This window comes from Artemia franciscana, chromosome 12 (genome assembly GCF_032884065.1).
Source record: "Artemia franciscana chromosome 12, ASM3288406v1, whole genome shotgun sequence".
Taxonomy (NCBI): Eukaryota; Metazoa; Arthropoda; class Branchiopoda; order Anostraca; family Artemiidae; genus Artemia; species Artemia franciscana.
This window is the reverse complement of record NC_088874.1, coordinates 35,585,254-35,606,017: the sequence shown is the minus strand read 5'-3', so window position 1 is coordinate 35,606,017 and position 20,764 is coordinate 35,585,254. Positions and strand designations below refer to the sequence as shown.

The 20,764-nt window shown below is 35.3% G+C and overlaps 1 protein-coding gene across 1 annotated transcript in view; it reads right to left on the bottom strand.

Annotated features, from left to right (window-relative positions):
- The window catches only part of LOC136034043 (maestro heat-like repeat-containing protein family member 1), a 109,390-nt gene that overhangs the window by 28,078 nt on the left and 60,548 nt on the right, over positions 1 to 20,764 (bottom strand). Inside the window, exons 13-18 of the mRNA XM_065715119.1 lie at positions 20,186 to 20,461; positions 15,449 to 15,642; positions 13,774 to 13,961; positions 6,568 to 6,911; positions 3,103 to 3,591; positions 93 to 304 (exon numbers count right to left, since the gene is read on the bottom strand). Coding sequence (XP_065571191.1) covers positions 93 to 304; positions 3,103 to 3,591; positions 6,568 to 6,911; positions 13,774 to 13,961; positions 15,449 to 15,642; positions 20,186 to 20,461 — 1,703 coding nt within the window. The remainder of the gene's footprint in view (positions 1 to 92; positions 305 to 3,102; positions 3,592 to 6,567; positions 6,912 to 13,773; positions 13,962 to 15,448; positions 15,643 to 20,185; positions 20,462 to 20,764) is intronic.

Genomic DNA, 20,764 nt, shown 5'->3' with positions numbered 1-20,764 from the left:
AAAACTTTTAAAACCACTGAAAGTTAAAACTGCACACATGTCAGAAGAAAGTATACATTTTTCTATGCATAAAATTACAAAAAAAAACTTACGTAAAAGGATTTAGTTTATAGGTTTCTTTTCTCGGTGCAAAAAAACTTTTGTCTTGCTTATCACTTGGAGATGAAGGAGGCATAGCCGCCACACTTGTGTCAAGAAAGCAACCGGCCAACAACAGTAAGGAGCCAAACGTCTGAGCAAACTGGGCTTCAAGAGTTTTGTTAAACTCAATTTCAGTGGCCATAATACCCACTGCTATGACTGTCTGTAAAATAAACTGGCTATTAAAAGAAGAAGATATGGAAGAAGTTTTAGAGTCATCCAAGGGCTAAAAGTCAAGAAAGCAACCAGCCAAAAACAATAAGGAGCCAAATGTCTGAGCAAATTGGGATTCAAGAGTTTTGTTAAACTCAATTTCATTGGCCATAATACCCACTGCTATGACTGTTTGTAAAATAAACTGGCTACTAAAAGAAGCAGATATGGAAGAAATTTTAGTTATACATGTCTTCAGTCTTAGTAGTAGTCACTTCAGAAGCAGAAGTTGTAGCAGCAGTAGTGGTACTGGTTAGTAGTAGTAGAAGTAAACGTAGGAGTAGTAGTAGTGGCAGTAGTAGTAGTAGTAGCAAGCGAATATTTCCTTTTTGGTTAATTGATCATCCTGTTTTCATTCCCTGAAAGTTCCAACTTAATTCCCTCAGCCTTTCAAGCCCTTTTGCTGCCAAGAGCTATTTCTAATCGGGCAGTTTATAGAAGAAATCATTGAAACTGGATGCATGGTACAGTGACGCTGCGAACTCATTACAGAGTCTACCCGTTAATTTTGGAAATTGAATACATCAACGGCAAAAGGGCTTCAGAGAGTCAAAGAATTTTCCCATTGCTGCCGAATATATGTTTTCTTTAGATTCCTATAGCAGGCTGAAGGAAAATATCAGTTTTTTACGCAAGAATTCAATTCATGGAGGGAACAACAATTTGGGAGAAGGGATTCAAATTAAAAAACAAGATCATCAACAGTAAAGAAATTATGGAAAATCTAAAACACAAGTTGAGATCTCTGGGGTCATATGTCATATTTATGTGTAAATGGGCTAAGGCTTTCAGGCTTACAGCATTTAATACTTCAATCATGTTATATATCAGTGTCATGAAGTTTAGAAGTGACAAAACCTAGCACAGGCGTGCTTTCCTTTTGTAAGTCTCTATTACTCGAATCTCAATTAAGGTTTCATCAGCAGGTATACTTTCTTTTCTTTTTTTTTGTAATAAATGATAACTGTGTATATTGCACCTACATAACTCCGATATACTACTACTACTACTACCACTACTACTACTAATAACTCATTGCAGCACCAAGCCACCCGATGCCAACACAACTACGCACGCTCCTCCTCCAACCTAATCTATTCAAGGCCTCCCTCTTTACACCCTCCCAGGAAGTTCCCATTTCCTTTAAATCTTTATTTATGACATCCTCCCAACCCAGACAAGGACGACCTGCTTCTGTAGCCCCAGACGGTTGGCCAAAAAGGACAATCTTCGGTAATCTGTCATCCTTCCTCCGCAGAACGTGGCCTATCCATCCCAACCTTTCTTTCATTATAGCCCTAGAAAGCGGGATTGAACCACATTTTTCGTACAGCCTACTGTTTGAAATACGGTCAGTCAACTTCGATATACACAGTCTTTTCTTGACAACAACACGACAAGTATAAATTTCCCACCAGTCGGAACTACTTTTTAGATTAAACATCGTCCATTTTGGAACGATCTGCCCCACTTTCCTTAAAAATAAATCCAGTCAGCAAATTCAGCATACACCAAGAGGCGTATTATCGGCTTTTCAAACTCCTAACTCATACAATGAAAAATATGCCATTTTTACTGCCAAAATATTGGCAGTATTGCCAATAATATTGCCAAAAATATTGGCCAAAATATTCTGGTTAGAAAAGACAAGGGGGAGGGAGGCAGGTTGAAAACTGTGGTGCAGGAAAAACATTATGAAAATAAACATATATAGTAGCATCATCTGGGATAATCTTCAATCAATGACCAAGTAAGAAAATATACGCCTCGGCAATTATCTTTATTGGGCTACTATCAATATCGATATACTGATATTGAAAATCAATATTAGAGTTTATATATTGAATAGATAAATCAATATTTAGTTTAAATTAATATTGAGCAAAATGCTTAATTAAAGTTAGAAAATTAGCAAGACTTTACAAAAGGATGAAACATCATCTAATATGGGACGATGAGCCCCCCTCTCCCCAAGAAAAGAGTCCTGTAAGCATATCCAGAATACACCAAGAAGCCTATGATTGGCTTCAAACCCCTATCTCGTCAAAATAAAAAACGTGCCAGTTTTATTGTCAAAATATTATTCTGGATGAAAGGGAGTAGGGGGAAGGCAGACAAGTAAATAGTACTTACTAAATAATAAAAGTGGCGTACAGGAAAAACGTTGAAAAAATGAAAGTATATAGCAACCTTACCTGTGATAATGTTTAATCAATGAATCAGTGAGGAAATATACCCCCGGCAATTATTTTTATTGGGCTAAATAGGCTAATATCAAGGAGAGATCAATATTAGTTTACTGCTTTTACACAAAACTACGCAATGGTATTAAAGTAGTCGAAAGAAATATAATTTCTGCTAAATCGCTGACACTCACTTTTAGTTTCCTATAATATGTCGCTGTTTCTCCAGTAATTTCATTACATCTATTTTCATATTTTGCTACTTTTTTATGTAGCTTTATATCTAATTTTATATTTATTGTTTTCATTAAATTTATTTATAAATATATATATATTATCTATTAGATTTATCTTTACTTTTATTTTAATTAGACATATTTTATTTTAATTAAATCTATCTATTTTAATGGTTATATTCTCCCGAGAAAAAATAAGGAGGTGGAGAATATAAACTAAAGAAGATAAAAAAAAAGCTTACTATAAGATCATAAAATATAAAACAGAAAATTTAAAACATTATGAAATAGTAGACCATGTAAATGAAACAAAAAGACTGTTCACTCACCGCAAGCGGTCTGTGAGCCACAATTTTCCCATCCAAGGGTAGACCATGATCATCAAGAACCTGTCCTTGGCCAAGGTAGACAATGAGATGCTTCAAAATCTTTGCCCCAAGACTATGATCAGCTGCCATCATTTTAAAGCACTTCTTCACATTCTCATCAAAAGGCAGGGTATGCTGAAGCAGTTCATTTACTACACCATCCATATTATGCTTCCCCATTGCCATCACTCCCTGGAGAACGTACAAAACTGTCTTCTCGTTCGTAACCCTCGGCAGTTTGGAAAATAGCATCTTCAGTGTGTCACCTGTCCGTAAGTGGAGCTCAGTGCCACGCTCAGAGAGAATTGACCAAATGATTATTGATATACCGCGTGAGGATGATTCACAAGGATCTTCTAGGCTTTTTGAAAGGTACTCTATAAATAGATTTAGAGAGCCAACTGGAATCTGTGTACTTGCAATTTTAGCAAGAGCATGGCCCACCTCAACCTAGAAATGAAAAAGGAATGAAAACTCAGAAGATAAAATCAAAGACGACAAACACCAGCCAAAGAAAAAAAAAATCCGAAGTATGATAAAAGCTAAAAAGTGTAAACCCCTTGGGAGAAGTCCATAAACTTTGGTATAAGCATGGTTTCAGCTTCAGGTCAGCAACGGACGACAAAGGATTGAAAATACAATCATCTGCTTTTAAATTTCCTACTTAGTAGATGTCTGTGGCTTGATACCATACATAAAAAACATTGACTAGAACCTGGCTTTCGGCTAGACCACGTTTTAGTGATGAAGGATGACAGATTGTTTAACCTTTTGAGAATCCATTATAGGCCAAACGAAAAGTAGGTCCTTCTCAAATGAAATGACAAAAGGTCATAGGAAAGGATTTAAAGTAGATTGGAATTCAATGGAAGGGAATAAAGAGTGACGCATCGACTAGATTAGGGTGGATAAAGAGTGCCCTCAACTGTGTTGGCCCCGGGTGGTTCGGCGTTACGTCGCGTTGTTAGTGGTACCAGTAGTTCACTCTCAAAAAGCTTTCGGTCTGATTAATCATGATAAAGTTACTAGTGAACTTAGTAGTTACTTACTCACTAATTACTTAGTTAACTTAGTTAATTACTTAGTTACGAGTGAATTTCACGTTTGTCGTTTTTGCATAATCATTGCTTCCTTCCTGTCAAACCGTTGCCAAAATGTAAAAACAAACTAAATAATTAACCAATTGTTTAATAGTACTAGAAAACATTTTAACTAGCACTGATAATGGTTGTTTGGGCCAAGTAGACTAGTTTGACAAATGACAAACACAAAGAAACAAAAAGTCAAACCTTCTATTACCCTACCTTAAGCTTGTTGTAAAACTTTGAAGCACAGTAAACCATACAGCCTACTCCAAGTTTATATATCTTTTGTTCAGCCTTTTCAATATAAGTGGCAGAGAGCATCATGGTATAACCGAAGAAAAAAAATACCACTACAACTGCTAACAACTCACTGCAACACCAAGCCACCTGAGGCCAACACAGCTATCCACCCTTCCTCTTGCCTCAAAACCTATTAGAAGCCTCCCTCTTTACACCGAAGGAAGAGCAAAATAATAGAATAAAGCCTATGCAAAAGAGATCTTTTAAGGCCATTTTTAAAATAAAATGCCTGATGATTATGCTTCAAGAAGGGGGGCTTAATCACCATACATGACAGTTTTGAGTCTCTTCACATCATCTTTGGCAAAAAGCCTTTAATTACTCCCAAAGCCCAGGAACTATTTCCGTTATCCTCTTTAATACAACCAAATTAAAAGTCACCTTTAAAGTAAAAGGTAAAAAGCTTAAAAACACTCCAATACATTGCAAAAGAAAAAGCTATAAAAAGTCTTAATGCTGTCTTTGTTTTAAATTTATTAACTTAATTTTTAATTGTTTTGTCCCTTTTTAGATCCACATGCTTAACTATTTTCATCTTTTCGTATTTTATGTATATTTTTATCGTTTGACAATTGTTGTATTTACCGAAAAATTTTTGTTCTGCGTTAGTTTTTTTGGACAATAAACACAAGCTCGACAACCTTAGCCAATTGGTTATTTTTAGAATAAAACCTTGTGAAATATTTAGTTGATTCGACAGACTAACTTCCTTAAAAATAAGCTTGAGGTGCCCTAGATTCAGTTGTATCTATAATATACTTGCATATTGTACTTGCTTGTAATGTGCTTGCATATAATGTACTTTACATTTTTGGTAAATGAATATTCTTTTTATTTTGGGAGGAGAATTTTACAAGCAGGTGTTTGGTTTGCCTATGGGGGCATCCCTCTCCCCTTTGTTGGCAAATCATTCCATGGATTCTATTGAAACCTCCACTACACACAGTTTTAGGCTCTCTCCCTGTTTCTGGGGTGGATTCATGGATGATTTGGTTTGCATTTAGAAACACGGTTTAGATTCCTTAGACGTTTTCCGTAAACATTTAAATAGTTTTGATAAAAATATGGGGAGAGAACCAATGAGGAACCAATAGTTAATAAGGGAATTAAGATTTTACATAATCATCAGGGGACGAGATTACCAACTAGAGCAAAAAAAATTGCTTCAATAATAGCGAACAAGAGGGTTATTTTGCAACAGAATAATTAACTTCATTTCAATTTTTGTACTTTTGTACTCAGTTGCTTTGGTTTTCTCATTGATGTAACTCTAATAGCTCTATGACCTACGTGGATCAGTTGCGACAACTGTATTTTCTTAATATAAGTAGTGGTTTTATTTCTATTTAGTTTTTTTAGTTTTTTATCTTTGCTTCTTTTGTGCTGAAGACGCCTAGTTTACATAAAGGCGAAATATCAGCGTTGTTTTAATCATTAATCTTTTCGCTCTACTGGCCGCAGTCTCGTTTGTTGTCTTTTCATTGAGTTTTTTCTCTCTTTGTTGTTCTATAAGAGTAATTCCATCAAATTTGTTTGAGATTGAATATTTTCCCTTAATTATTTGTTTCCAAAGTCATAAACTTCTCAGAAATAAAATAATTTTTTTGGATGCTCGCTAATCTCTTTTATGCTGCGTATAGTTTATATGCTTAAAAGCTTTTTCCCTGTGTCCAAGTTTTATTAGCGGAAAGTTTTTGAGCATCTACACTATACACAACATAAAATAGATGAGCAAGCACCTAATTTTTGTTTTATTTTTTTTTTAAACTTTATTTTATATATATATATATATATATATATATATATATATATATATATATATATATATATATATATATATATACATATGTATATATATATATATATATATATATATATATATATATATATATATATATATATAAACTGCTTACAAACTAAGCAGTTATTCGTGTGTCAATTTCTTCTGTTTTTATGATATAAGGGATTCTGTGCCTTGCCCAAAAATCAATCAGTTTTGACCAAATTAAAATGGATCCGATTTAGTTGGAAGGAAACTTACAAAAAGGCGATCATCCAAACTTGACAACACCAGTTTTATTTCTGCAAGTTTATCTATATAATCTTCATCGTGATTAATCGACAAGCCCTGAAGACGAGATGACAATCTGATAACCACACTTAAACTGGCAACAGCTTCGTTTCTAACAGCTGGCGATGAGTCAAAGCATCTTGCCAGAAGAGCTGCCACCGAGCCATTAAAGTCAACCCTAGCGGTTGTTGCCAAATCTGTTCGCCACTCGTCAAGCATCAAAGTTAGGGACATATGAAGAACTTGTATTGTTGCATTCCTTACGTACGCATTGTCGTAGTCTATCCAACGCAGAATTTCAGTAAAGAGGATATCTGAAATAAAGAAAACTATATATATATATATATATATATATATATATATATATATATATATATATATATATATATATATATATATATATATATATATATATACACTAGTCTTTAGTGTTCACATTTATTCTCAACGAGCAATAGGAGGAAACCCCTCTTTTAACGAACCCACAATACCTATCACAGATAAAATGGATGAAAACACATTAGAGTGATAGATTCGAATTATAGGGTCTAAGAACAATGACTACCCTATATTATTTGGGTAGTATATCACTATATTACTAGGGTAATAATTGTTATGTTACTACCCTATATTACTATATTACTATAATGACTTGAACCCCTCCTTAGGTTCAAGGGGATACGCCACTTCAGCCGATCTTCCAATCATATGAGCGTTCACACTTTGCTTCTAGGAAGACTGCACCCCTTCTAATTTCGACAAAAATTATCAAGGACATCAAAACCAGTGATCTGGATCCTGGACCCAAGTGTCCTAGACCTATCACAGGTCTATTTATACCCGAAGACTGCAACTTCTAATACTTTTCTTTTGTCTGGTTCAAGACTTCGATACTACTCCTAAAGTATCACACTTCTGTCAATGTTGCCATGTTGAACCGTGATGACAAATATAAGAATCTTATCAGTTAAAATATCAGACGTAATGAAAAAACTTCATAAGAAGAGATTAAAGAGAATTGGAACTTAACTTCTTGGAAGGATGTAAAGAGAGAGGCTTTGAATAGATAAGGGTGGAGTAGCAGCGTCTGTCACTGTGTTGGTCTCTGTCAGAGCAGTAGCAGTAGTATTATCACTTAAAATAAACATTACGTTTTGACCGGTAGAATTCAAACATTGTATTGATTCTCAAAATAAACTATTCATTCAAAAAGTCTAAAATTTCTTAAGCTGTATGGTGCACCCGTTTTTAGCATTTTTTTTCCTTTTTTTCATCCACATGTCTATTTTTTAAGTTGAAGCTAAGCACTACCAAAAAATGCATTACTGCATTTGGGGCCCTTTAAACAAAAAAATTTAATTCCTGATTCATTGGAATCTCTAAAGATAAATACGAATCTGGAAGTTTTCACCTAGCTAAACCAATCAGGTTTCATTTCCACTGCCCTTCATAATTTAAAGGCTTATTGCCCTTACTTCCTGTCCTTACAGTCCTTAATTAAAACAGCACTTCAAGAAAATGCCTTATATTTTAAAAGAGACCTAAAAATATTCTGAACATGGACATTTTCAGCATATTTTCATATTTTGAAAGTCAAAAAAGTCTAGTGATTTTGACAATGTAATTCACTCAAATGCTTTGTTTTCTCTAGCAGCCTCAGGTGTTAACCTTTCTAATGTTTCCGTGCTTAAGTATTGTTATGCTAATTCTTCAGTTAGGGTGAAGTGGAATGGTACTGTAGGGGAGTATACTCCTGTTAAAAAAGGCGTTAGGCAAGGTGCCGTGTTATCCCCGAGCATATTTAAATGTGTTTTAGCTTCGTGTCTCCAACTGTCAATTTTTTACAATGATAATTTAGGCATTAGTCACGTTGAATATGCTGATGATGTTCTGCTACTTAGCCGGACAAAACATAGTCTAATTATCAACTTTACCGGCTTTCAGCCGCACTATCCACAGTAGGCCTTTCAGTTAATGCCTCCAAACGTGAGTTTTTGTGTTTTGGGAGTCCTCCACTAGCATCACCTCTTTGCTTGGGTTCTTCAACTATACCATGTTCAGCAAGTATTTAATGGTTGGGTCTCTCTTTTTCCACGTCACTTTCATCTACTTGCTCTGCTGTTACGTCCAGCGTGCTGAAAAGTATGCGGGTTGGATACACGAAAATTTTACCAAATCGTGGTCGGTGTAACCGAAAAGGACTATGCCGTCTTTATTCTAGTTTTTGTGTCCCTACTATTTTTTATCTTTCTGGTTTTGCTTTCCTTCTTCGCAAGAAGGATACAAAGAAAATACGCTCAGGATATTTTAAGTATTGCAAGTATTTGCTGCGTCTGCCTCGGTGGTATCGGAATCATACAGTCGTTTCTAAATTTGACATCGTTGATGCGCCCTCGCGACTAAAACATTTATCTAAAGATAAATCTCTTAAAACTCGGCAAATGATTGGGTTTTTTTACCCTCTTTGGCCATTTTTGAATTGAGGTAATTTACTTATGTTGTATGTTGTTATGCTGCTATGTTATTTATGTTGTTATGTTTTTTGTCTTGTTTTTTTTTTTTTTTTTTTTTAGTATGTTTACTCCACAGTTTAAGGTACTTTGTGGGTTATAAATAAATTATTATTATTATTATTATTATTATTATTATTCTAAAAGGAGGGGGGGATAAATTTTGGAAAGGGATTTAGAATGGCACGCACGTGGAAACAGATTGGAAATTCTTGATCATAGGCAGCGCAATAGCACTGCCTAAGTAAAGAGCGATGTGTTCGCAATGTATTACTTTTTTTGGGGTTGTAGACCACGGTACTTCGTATCGAAGGATTCGTCATAGAAACTTCAAAATGTACTCATTCGATTTGAAACTGAAAGGGCTAGTACCTCTTTGAATAGTCGAAAGTGATTAGAGGGCAACTTGACCCCCTCCCACGCCCACGATTTCCCCTAACATATCCAATCCAAAATTTGAAATAACCATTTTGTTCATCGCTGTTAAAAGATCCAGAAATTATGTATTTGAGGATGATCACCCCCTTAGAGCCAAGGGTTAGAGCTTAGGACAAGGGTTATACATTATTCCCTGGGGGCATATAAGGTTTATATAGAAAGGGTGATCGTATAAAATTCGGAAGGGGCTCATTCGATTGCTAATCAGAAGTTTTAGTACCCTTTTTGAGATTCAGAGTGATGGGAAGGTAGATACCCCCCCCCCCCCACACACACACCTCGTATTTTTCCAAAATACATCCGATGGAAATTTTCAGATGGCGATTTGTTGCCAATGGCTATTTGATCGATGGCCATTTAATCAAAGATTTAAAAGGCTAGTGCCCTAATTAATAGTCAAAAGTGATTGGAGGGCAACTAACGCTTCCCACATCCACCATTTTCCCACAAACAAGTCAAATCAAAATTTTGAAATAGCCATTTTCTTCAACATAAATGAAAGGCTTGAAAATTATGTGTTTGAGGATGCCCCCTCCCCACCTTAGCTCTCAGGGTAAGGGTTGTAAGTTATACCAAGGGGGCCCATTTGATTGGTAATCAGAAATCATAATGTCATTTTTAAGATTAAGAGCGATCGGAGGGTGGATACCTCCCCCATACCTCGTATTTTCCCGAAATGCATTTGATAGAAATTTTGAAATGGCCATCTGTTGTCGTAGAAACTTCGAAAAGAGCTCATTCGATCGGAAACTGAAAGGGCTAGTGCCCTTTTAAATAGTCGAAAGTTATTGGATGGCAACTAAACTCTCTACTCCACCCACCGTTTCCCCAAACACATCCAATCAAATTTTTGAGATAGCCATTTTGTTCAACATAATGAAAACATCCGGAAATTATGTCTTTGAGGATGACAACCCCACAGCCCTAAGGGAAAGGGTTATGCCCTGAGGGCATATAAGGCATATATAGAAAGAGTGGTCGTATGTAAGTTATGCCATGAGGGCATATAAGGTATATATAGAAAGAGTGGTCGTGCAAACTTCGGAGGGGGCTCATTGGATTGGTATTCGGAAGTTCTAGTGCCTTTTTTAAGATTCATGGTGATCAAGGTGGGGGGTGGATACCCCCCACCTCGAATTTTCCTAAAATACATCTGCTAGAAATTTTGAGATGGGCATTTGTTGTCGTAGAAACTTCGAAAAGGCTCATTCGATTGAAAATTTAAAGAACTAATGCCCTTTTTAACAGTCGAAAGTGATTAGAGGTTACCTAACCCCCCTCCAACACTCCATTTTCCTGAACACATCCAATAAAAATTTTGACATAGCCAATTTGTTCCGCGTAGTTGAAAGGTCTGGGAATTATGTCTTTGGCAACCCCCATACCTTCTCAGGACCAGAACATAATTTGCACTTTACTGAAAAAAATGGCTGTAGATTGTCAGTTTAGTATACATATACTGATATATATTACTTAAAGTTTAATAATTTTTTATTTATTAAAGTTAAAAAGTTTAAACATTTTAAACGTATTTTGTCGTAGGAATTAAACGCACAAGAAGCACAAGATAAGCTTCTTTTAAAATAAGAATAATAGCTGATAATTATATATTATACCTATTAAGCTATTATGTTAACAAATTTATATTTTTTAATGTGCTATATTATAGAAATTTTGAGATAGCCATTTGTTCAAGAGTCCAAAGATCACACAACAAGGCTTTTGGGGTTAACACAATCCCCCTCACCCAACCCCGCCCCCAGAATCTGGGGGACAGGGTTGTAAGCTATGCCCCGGGGGCATATAAGCTTCTTATGGAAGGTTTGGTTGTTTGAACTTTAGAGGAAGCTCATTTGATCGGAAATTTATAGTTCTAGTTTCCTTTTAAGAGTCAAAATTGATGTGCTTTAACTAGCCCCCCCCCCCTGACAACCTGTTTTCACCAAACGCATCCACTCAAAATTATGAGATAGCCATTTTGTTCACAATAGTATAAATAGCATATAACACTGGCTTCAAGGTGGACACTACCCTTCAGAGCCCAGGTGTAAGCGTTGTAAGTTATGCCCCGGGCATATAAAGTTCTTACGGAACGGATAGTCGCATAAATCTCGGATCGGATGGGATTCATTTAGTTAGAAGTTGGAAGATCCAGTACTCTTTTTAAGAGTCAAAAGTGAAAGGAGAAAAACTAGCCTCCCCCTACAATTCTATCATTCCCCAAAACACTTCCAATCAAAATTTGAAGAGAACTATTTTGTTCAGCATTATTGAAAGGTCTAGTAATTATGTCTTTGGGGATGTCAACCTCCCCACATTGTCAACTTATATTATGTCATGTTGTATTATTAATTTAGACATTTAAGGGTAAGTTGTGGGGGATTTTGAAATAACCAGAAGGCACTATATGTATACTTTCAATACTATCACTACAGTTAATATAACTAATGACGCTAAAGGTATTAGGATGAAACTCTTAGGGAACGTTTAGAAGTTTCAATTTAAGGAAAAAACTGTATAGATGCAGGATTTCAGAGGGGTATATAAACAATGTCATAGGCAGTACCACTCTATAATAGCTAGAAATATCATTGAAACTTTTAGAAGAGTTATTTCAATTCAAACTTAAAAGTTCTGGTGCCCTTTTTAAGAGTAACAAGAGATTGGACGGCAAGCAGCCCTTCTCTTAAGCCCATTTATTTTCCTAACCGCATCTAGTCGAAACCTTGAGACAGCCATTTTGTTCAGCATAGTATAACGGTTCAGCAACTATGTCTTTAGTGATGTTAGGCATGTCAACCCCCCACAATTATACAATAGGCCCATTATGCTTTAAAACTAAATATTGCTTAAAAATAAATCAAAAGACATTGTGTTTATGGTCGCCAATAACAAACCTCAGCAATATATTGAGAATGACTGGGGGTATTAAGTTGAAACCTTTGGGGATACTCCTATTACTACTTCTGATCTTACAATTTAAATAAACAAAAAGAGTGTAAGTGCATCCAGGTTGGCAAAGATAGAATCTTTTGGGAATGATATTAAGTTTCAGAAGCTATAAAATTAAATTAAAAAATACTGTTTGTGTCAGGATTAAAAATTGTTGAAAAAGTTTCTTCAACATACAATAGCAATCCATACTTATGGATTCTTATAGAAAACAAAAATAAGAACTTTTTTCATGAAAAAGACTATATCAATAAAAAACGAACAGAAATTAATTTTAAAATATTTTCCACAAAACAAGTTTTAAAAGAAAAGTAAAGAGCTCCATTTAGCCAAGAATGAACAAAAATAAAGTCAAATAGTCTCGTTTTCAGTTTGACTCTGCTATTTATTGTAATTTCTGTTCGTTTTGAGTTTCATTTATTTATTAATAGTGATTTTCCGTAATTTTACGGTTGGAAGAATATTTGACTTTATTTTTGCTCATTCTTGGATTAATAGAGCTCTTCACTTTTCTTTGTAAAACTTGTTTTGTGGAAAAAGTTTTTTAAATTAGTCTCAATAAACATCATTACTTTATTAATATCTACCTACAACATTAATAAAGTAAAGCTTACATAAAAATCTTATTTCTTATTCTAAGGGAGGGTGGGGGTGCAAAATCGAGTTAAACATTCAAAGAGGGAGGTATTTGGCAATAGCTTTTAGATCATTGATCTATTTGAGCGTCATAGTCAGCAGTCAATATCTCGGTACAGCTACAAAGGCTTGAGTCATAAATCTTCTAACTTATTCTGAAAGGAGTGGAAGATCGCGTAAAAAAATTCAAAAGAAATTAGACTTAGAAAGAGTTTAGGAGCCCCTTGGTCATAATAAGCCCAGTGTAATCATACTCTAACCTGTAGCATAATTAATATAGCCCCACCAAAAAATATTTTATTTCATTCTAAAAGGGATGTAAAATCGTATCTAAAGGGTTCAAAACATTCAAAGCGTTACGGAATCGAAATAAAGGTCAAGAGCCCCTGGCCAAAAACAGCCTAATCGCCATATTGCACTTTATTCTGGATAGGGTGCAGGATCGTAGTGTATATTGAGAGCCTCAAACTAAATAAGTGTCACAATCAGCAAATTCTAAACTGTTGATTTGGGTTCTAATTTCATTTTGGCCAAATAAAGGACTAGATCTTTCAAAGCAACAAGGGGCTTCACAGCTCAACCAGAATAAATTATATAGCACCCCAAAACTAAATGAGTGTCACAATCAGCAAATTCTAACCTGTTGATTTGGGTTCTAATTTCATTCTGGCCAAATAAAGGACTAGATCTTTCAAAGCGACTAGTAGCTTCACAGCTCTCACATCCAGCTGAAGACTTTCCAAGTAAGCGTACGTTGGCAACACTGCTTCAAATGCTCTGTGTAATATACGCTCCCTTAACGATTCATCCAAAACTTTAGGGAGTGAACTGCAAAATTAAACATTAATTTTTCCCCTTCTTTTAAGGAATCCAAATTCTTTCATTTTGGCAAAGTACTACTACTACCAACAACTCAATTCATGACCAAGCATCCTAGGGCCAAAAACAGTTGCGCACACTCCTCCTCCACCCCAATCTTTTCAAAGCGTCACTGTTTAACTCCTCCCATGAAATTCAAATCCTATTTAATTCCTTCCTTTTGATCTCTTCCCACTCCATCTGGAGACAACCTTCTTTTTGTTTGGCCCCAGAAAGATGGCCAAAGAGCCCAATCTTTGGCAACCCGTGTCATCCTTCATCCATAAAAGGATTAAGGACCTTTCGGCTTAACCTTTCTTTCAGTATAACCATAGAAAGTGAGGTCAAAACCACTGAACTTGTTTTAACGAAATTCCAAATGTGAGTAAAAAAACATTAAGAAATGTTATTGAATTGGATTCGAACTGGATTCGAATTAAATTCAACTTCTCATGAAGCTTATGCAATTTATTTTTTATATCTTAGCAAGTAAATGTCTTATAAAGGGGAGTTTAACTTTACTATTACTACTAACAACTCACTGCAACACCAAGCCAACTGAGGCCGACGCAGCTACTCATGCTCCACCTCCCACCCAATCTATTCAAAGCCTCCCTCCTTACACCCTGCCAAGAAGTTAATATTTTCCTTAAATCTTTCCCTACAACATCCTCCCGCCCCATTCGGGAACGAACCGTTTTTCGTTTGGTCCTTGAATCAGATAAACTTCTAGCCATAGACAGAGTGCCACTTCATATGTAGAATGGAACAATAAGACAAAACCTGGCAAGTATAAACATTTAAACAGCATATTACGCAAAAATATATATTCATATTTACCTATAAAAGTGTAGACCATATATTTTATACATGTGCTTATTAAAAAAGTGTATATTACACAGAAACTTTTCAGAAAAATTCCTTGATTCATTCAAAATAGGTGGGAGTCTTTTAAATCAGAGTGCAGTTTCAAACAGTTCGTGGTAACGAACTGTAGTAAGGAGCGACCCGCTCAATATTTCATAATCATTACCGACTGTCAATTACTATACAAGAAATAACTTATAGCATAAAACTGAACATTAAATACCATTATCTAAAGAGGATTTTCAATATATATACGATACAATTCAACAAAAAGTACAAGGGAATAGGGAAGAGGCAGTGAAAAGGAGAGGAGACAATGAATGAAAAAGAACACCAGCATTTAGCTATATTTAAAAAGTTGTATCTATGATACAATTTACCAAAAAGTTCGAGGGGATAGGGAGGAGGCCGCGAGGAGAAGGAAGGAATGGAGAAGAAGAACGAAAAAGAACACTAGCATTTAGCTCTATTTAAAAAAAAGTGAGTTTACATATGTGTACGGTCCAGTCACCAAAAAATAAAAAGGGATAGGGAGGAGGCGGTGAGGAGGGAGGAGAAGGGACGGTGAATGAACAAAACGATTAACTTACATTAATGCGCTTAGAGCATGCAGTGCAGTAACAAGAAAAGCATCATTTGCACTTTCTTCGGCCATTTCAGCTAAGCAAACACCAATTAGCGACACTTCACTCTCCAAAACACACTGGTCACTAACACCATCAGACACAAGAGAGGTGGCAACTGAGTATATAGCCTCCAAACCTGATCGTCGAACCTCCAAGTTCTAGGAAAGAGAAGTTAGAACAAGAAATGTTTGAAATAACAGAGCTCTTGATTAACAAAATACATAGTAACAAATTCTTTTCCCACTTTTCTCTAATGTTAACTCTTTTCTCTTATGCAATTTCCATTTCAGGTGCAAGCACAATTGTTGTGGCAAATCGTAAGTTAATAGTCAATAGTAATAGTTAATAGTAATAAATAATATAATAGTTAATAGTAAGTTAATAGTATATTACAAAATAATATATATTTTATTATATTATTACAAAATATTAGTATATTATAAAATAATATATATTATTATTATATTATTACAAAATTTAGAGTATATATAAAATAATATAATACTAATATAATAATAATATAAATAATAAAAATAATATTATAAAATAAAAAATAATAAAATAATATAGTAATGAAATAGTTAATAGTAAGTTAATAATACCATAATCACGACACACCTCAGAGCAAAAAGGTATAGTAAACTGATACGAGTAAAAACTCTAAGTTTGTTTCTTAATAAAAAAAAAAAAAAAAAAAAAAAGATGAAAAACAACGCCATCATAAATTAACCAAGAAAATCATGAGGTTACCCGTTTTCATATATCTTCAGGAAGGTATATCTTTTTCACAAGATATGGTTTTTTAACTTTTGTTACAGTTTACTTTCTTTCTACTGATTAACGGCACACTGAGTGTGATCTTACTAGTCTTGACTCGTAATTCTGATTTTTATACAATAAAACATCCAGATTTGCGTTATTTAAAGTTTTCAGATTTGTTTTTTTCCCTTGAATAATTTAGATTATACCCATTTTTTTAACATTTCTAGCACGGATCATAGAGCAAAAAGATAAGATATAGCAAAAAGATATTATTTATATATATATATATATACTATATATATATATATATATATATATATATATATAAAAATAAGTTGTCTGTGTGTGGATCTGTGGATCAGGTGACGTCATGTTTCGGCTGACGTCATGAAATTAGTTGCCATCATTTTTGCTTTGAAGGTGACGTCATTCAAGTTATATAAGACATATGTTCGCGTAGAATTCTATTAATGTTTAAGTTTACAATGACTGATGAAGATGCTCAAAGAGTCTCTGCCAAAAAACTTGCTGCTGATAGAGAAAGTCAGAAAAGAAAGCGTGCCGAGGAATCAAAAGAACAGCAAGGAAACAGGCTTGAGGCTAAAGAACGCAAAACCGCGCAGTTAGATGAAGATCCACCTGGGACAGCGAGAGTCAAAACATATTAAAACTGAAAATGATAGCGATGATGATTGGGTTTGGGATTTTGACTTGGAGAAGGTCATCAATGACTACCAGATTTTAGTTAAAAAAACAAAGGTTCGGCGATATGTATTTCATAGTGAAGCTGAAAAATAAGAAGAAAAAGAAAACTGAAAAAGAAAAAAGAGAAATTACAGACTGGGATACCGGGACACAAATGACGACCGGGACACAGGGAATATAAATGACGACCAGGACCACAGGTATTTAAGAATATCGTTCAAAGACAAATTTTTAATTGTAAGAAGACCGTTGAAAGAGAAATTTCTAATTGTAAAATGACTGAAAAACCTACAATGGCAACGGTACCACCATCGAAGTAGATAACCAGTGGTTTACGGCCAACCTACCATCTTCAAAGATACCACGATAGGAAGACTCTACACCGTTCACCCCAATCAACATGAATGCTTCTTTCTACGCCTGCTTTTGGGTGAATGTACCCGGTCGACATCCTTTGAGTATTTGAGAACTGTAAACGGTACTATACATGACACTTACCGTAGTGCATGCCAAGCTCTGAATTTATTGGAGAATGACCAACACTGGATAACTGCATCAATGACGCGTGCGAAACGTCAACCCCAAGTCAAATTCGTACACTTGCTCTCCATCAGCTCCTACAGAGTTATGGGAAAAATATAAGTCAAAAATGTCCGAAGATATACTCCATCGAAAACAGTTAGAGACGTCAGAAATGACTTTTGATTTTACATCAGAAATTTATAACGACACTTTAGTTATTATAGAAGATTTGTGCGTACGTATGGCAAACAAACCTCTTCAGGATTTGGGAATACCTTCACCTAACCGTATCGCTGCTGTTTCGACATGTGTAGAATTGGATCGTGAACAAAGTTACAGTACGAGTGATCTATTGTCGTATGTACAAAATAACATTTACAAGTTAACGTCGGAACAAAAAGACATTTATGATACGATAGACTCAATTTCAGGACGTATACAACTACCTGCTGATTTCTGTAGTTTAGTGACGTCCAAAAATGAATTGATTGAAAAAGTATTTCCGAATATTCTAAAAAATTATAAAAATAATAAATGGCTAAGTGAAAGAGCGATTCTCGCACCCAAAAATATAGACGTCCACGAAATCAACAATATTGTTTAGACCAAGATTCGAGACCAGGCAGTCCTTTGCAAGTCAGTCGACACAGTTTTGGAACCACATGAAGCGGTTAATTATCCATCTGAATTTTAAATTCCATATATCTTTCAGGGTTCCATCACACGTGCTACAACTAAAAATAGGCGACCCACCAAAGCTTTGCAATGGCACGCGACTTGCCGTAAAAAAAAACAATGGAAAGCCTAATAAAGCGACAATCTGACAGGGCATTTTGAGGGTAAGGGCTGTTCTTATTCCTCGCATTCCCATGATTCCAACGGATCTGCCTTTTCAATTTAAAAGATTGCAATTCCCAATTCGATTAGCATTTGCAATCACCATTAACAAAGCTCAAGGTCAATCATTAGAAAAATGTGGTATAGATCTTATTACTGATTGTTTTTCCCATGGAAATTGTACGTTGCATTTCGAGGGTCGGTAAACCTGACATCTATTTATATGCAGCGACATTGGACAGCGAAGAATGTTGTATATTCGCAAGTTTTTACGCAGTTAATTTGTATTGTATCCATCTATCTATATAAAAACGAGTTGTGTGTATGCATGTTTGTTTGTTTGTAAAAAGAGCGTTTGCATATGACGTCAATTATTAGTGCATACGGCTTTGTATATGCACAGACAATGGGAAAGCCAAGAATGTTGTATATTCGCAATTTTTACGTAGTTTAACTCCTGCAGACGAAATGAATGCTTGCCTGAAAAATTCTAATTTATGGGCACACGTAAAAATATTAAATTAACTACAAATTAGCGTGTCCGATTGCAAAACGATGATTCTGGTCAAACATTTCAGATCAATTGCTGGCAATTGGAAACGGAAAGCTTCCAGTAGTGGAAAGCCAAAATGTTGTATATTCGCAATTTTTACGTAGTTTGAAACACATAAATAAATCTATCTATATTCACAGTGGGACACAGGGACACAACTACAATGGCGCGTAACTAATATGGCGCGTAACGACTTACGCGCGCGGGGGGCTTTGGGGGGGCGCGAAGCGCCCCACCAACTGGGTGTTGGGGTGGCGCGAAGCGCCACCCCAACAGCTAGTATATATATATATATATATATTATATATATATATATATATATATATATATATATATATATATATAAATATATATATATATATTATAAATAATATTTATGTATATATACATAAAGAAAGGAAACGGGTCAAAAAATGGGGTGTGTTTGTTTGTGCAATTCACCTAGCAAGCAATATCTAACAATCCAATTTCAATAAAATGACTCCAAAACTTTAGAAAAAAAAATGATGATAATAATGTACACATCAAATGCAACAACTGTTGATTTTGATTTCAAAAATCTAAAATGCAACCAGTTCGAAGTTATCAATCAAAAAGAATTAGCATCAACAAAGTGTCTTATACCACCCCTAAGGAACGAACCCGTCTGCATCCAAGGTTAATATAAAAGATTTTAAAGTTTAAATACTTTAAAGTATAAATAATTTAAAGCATAAATAAAGGAAAACATTGAGATCAAAGAGAGTAACACTAAGAAACTTAACATCTCAGAAAACCCAAAAGGAAAAGTTTGGATTCCCTTAATATATAAGTAAAAAATTTCGTATTGCACATTGACTTTCGTGCAGCTACTGCAGCTGCATGAATCAAGTCCACTGTTGAGGCAAAATTTGGACCTTCTGAATATTCTTCGTAAAATGACGATATCAAAATGTTGATCTTTTGCCATTGTGTGTACCCAAGAGACGGGGGGAGGAGTTAAGCGCGCAGGAGGGTCTCTCTCTCTCTCTCTCTCTCTCTCTTCCTCTCTCTCTCTCACCTCTCTCTCTCTCTCCTCTCTCTCTCATCTCTCTCTCTCTCTCTCTCTCTCTCTCTCTCTCTCTCTCTCTCTCTCTCTCTCTCTCTCTCTCTCTCTCTCTCTCTCTCTCTCTCTCTCTCTCTCTCTCTCTCTCTCTCCTCTCTCTCTCTCTCTCTCTCTCTCTCCTCTCTCTCTCTCTCTCTCTCTACGTGCCCAGCGTACACCGGATGGTGTGTGGATCCCTATCTTCCCTTTAGATAGTTTTTAGCTTTTTACATCTAACTAAACTGCAAATTATACATACATTTGATCCTTCAAGAACATGAGTAATCACAACTGCAATTGGATCAGCATGCATCATAAGTTGAACCAACGGAGCTTTCATTGCAGCTTCACCATAAGCCTTAAGAATCATGACTCGATTCATGTCAGAATCCAACTTTGATCTTGAATCTCGTCGAAAAGTAGCAAAAAATCCACCCGACCTCTGGGCAAGAGAAATCTTTTCAAAGTTGTGAAGACGCGATAAAACTGCCTCAAGGTGGGATCGAGCAACTAGACCGAGGGCCTCTGGACAACTCTAAAACATAATAACAATGAATTAAACACACAGTGGACCATTTATATAGACAATGTTTTTGAAGATGTTCATTATCCTTGGGGAGGGTGGGGTCAACAATAATAACCTAAGAAGCACCAGTACTCCTTTCCTTGGAATACGTGAGGAAACATTAAAATATTTAGCGACAGCATCCATAAAAATGGCATGAAAAATACAGTATGTTTTTCGAAGAATTTTTTTTAAAATACTCCAGTCAAGAGTTACAAACCCTAGAAGCACAGGAAACATAAACCTGGATTACATAAGCATTAGTCAATCGTT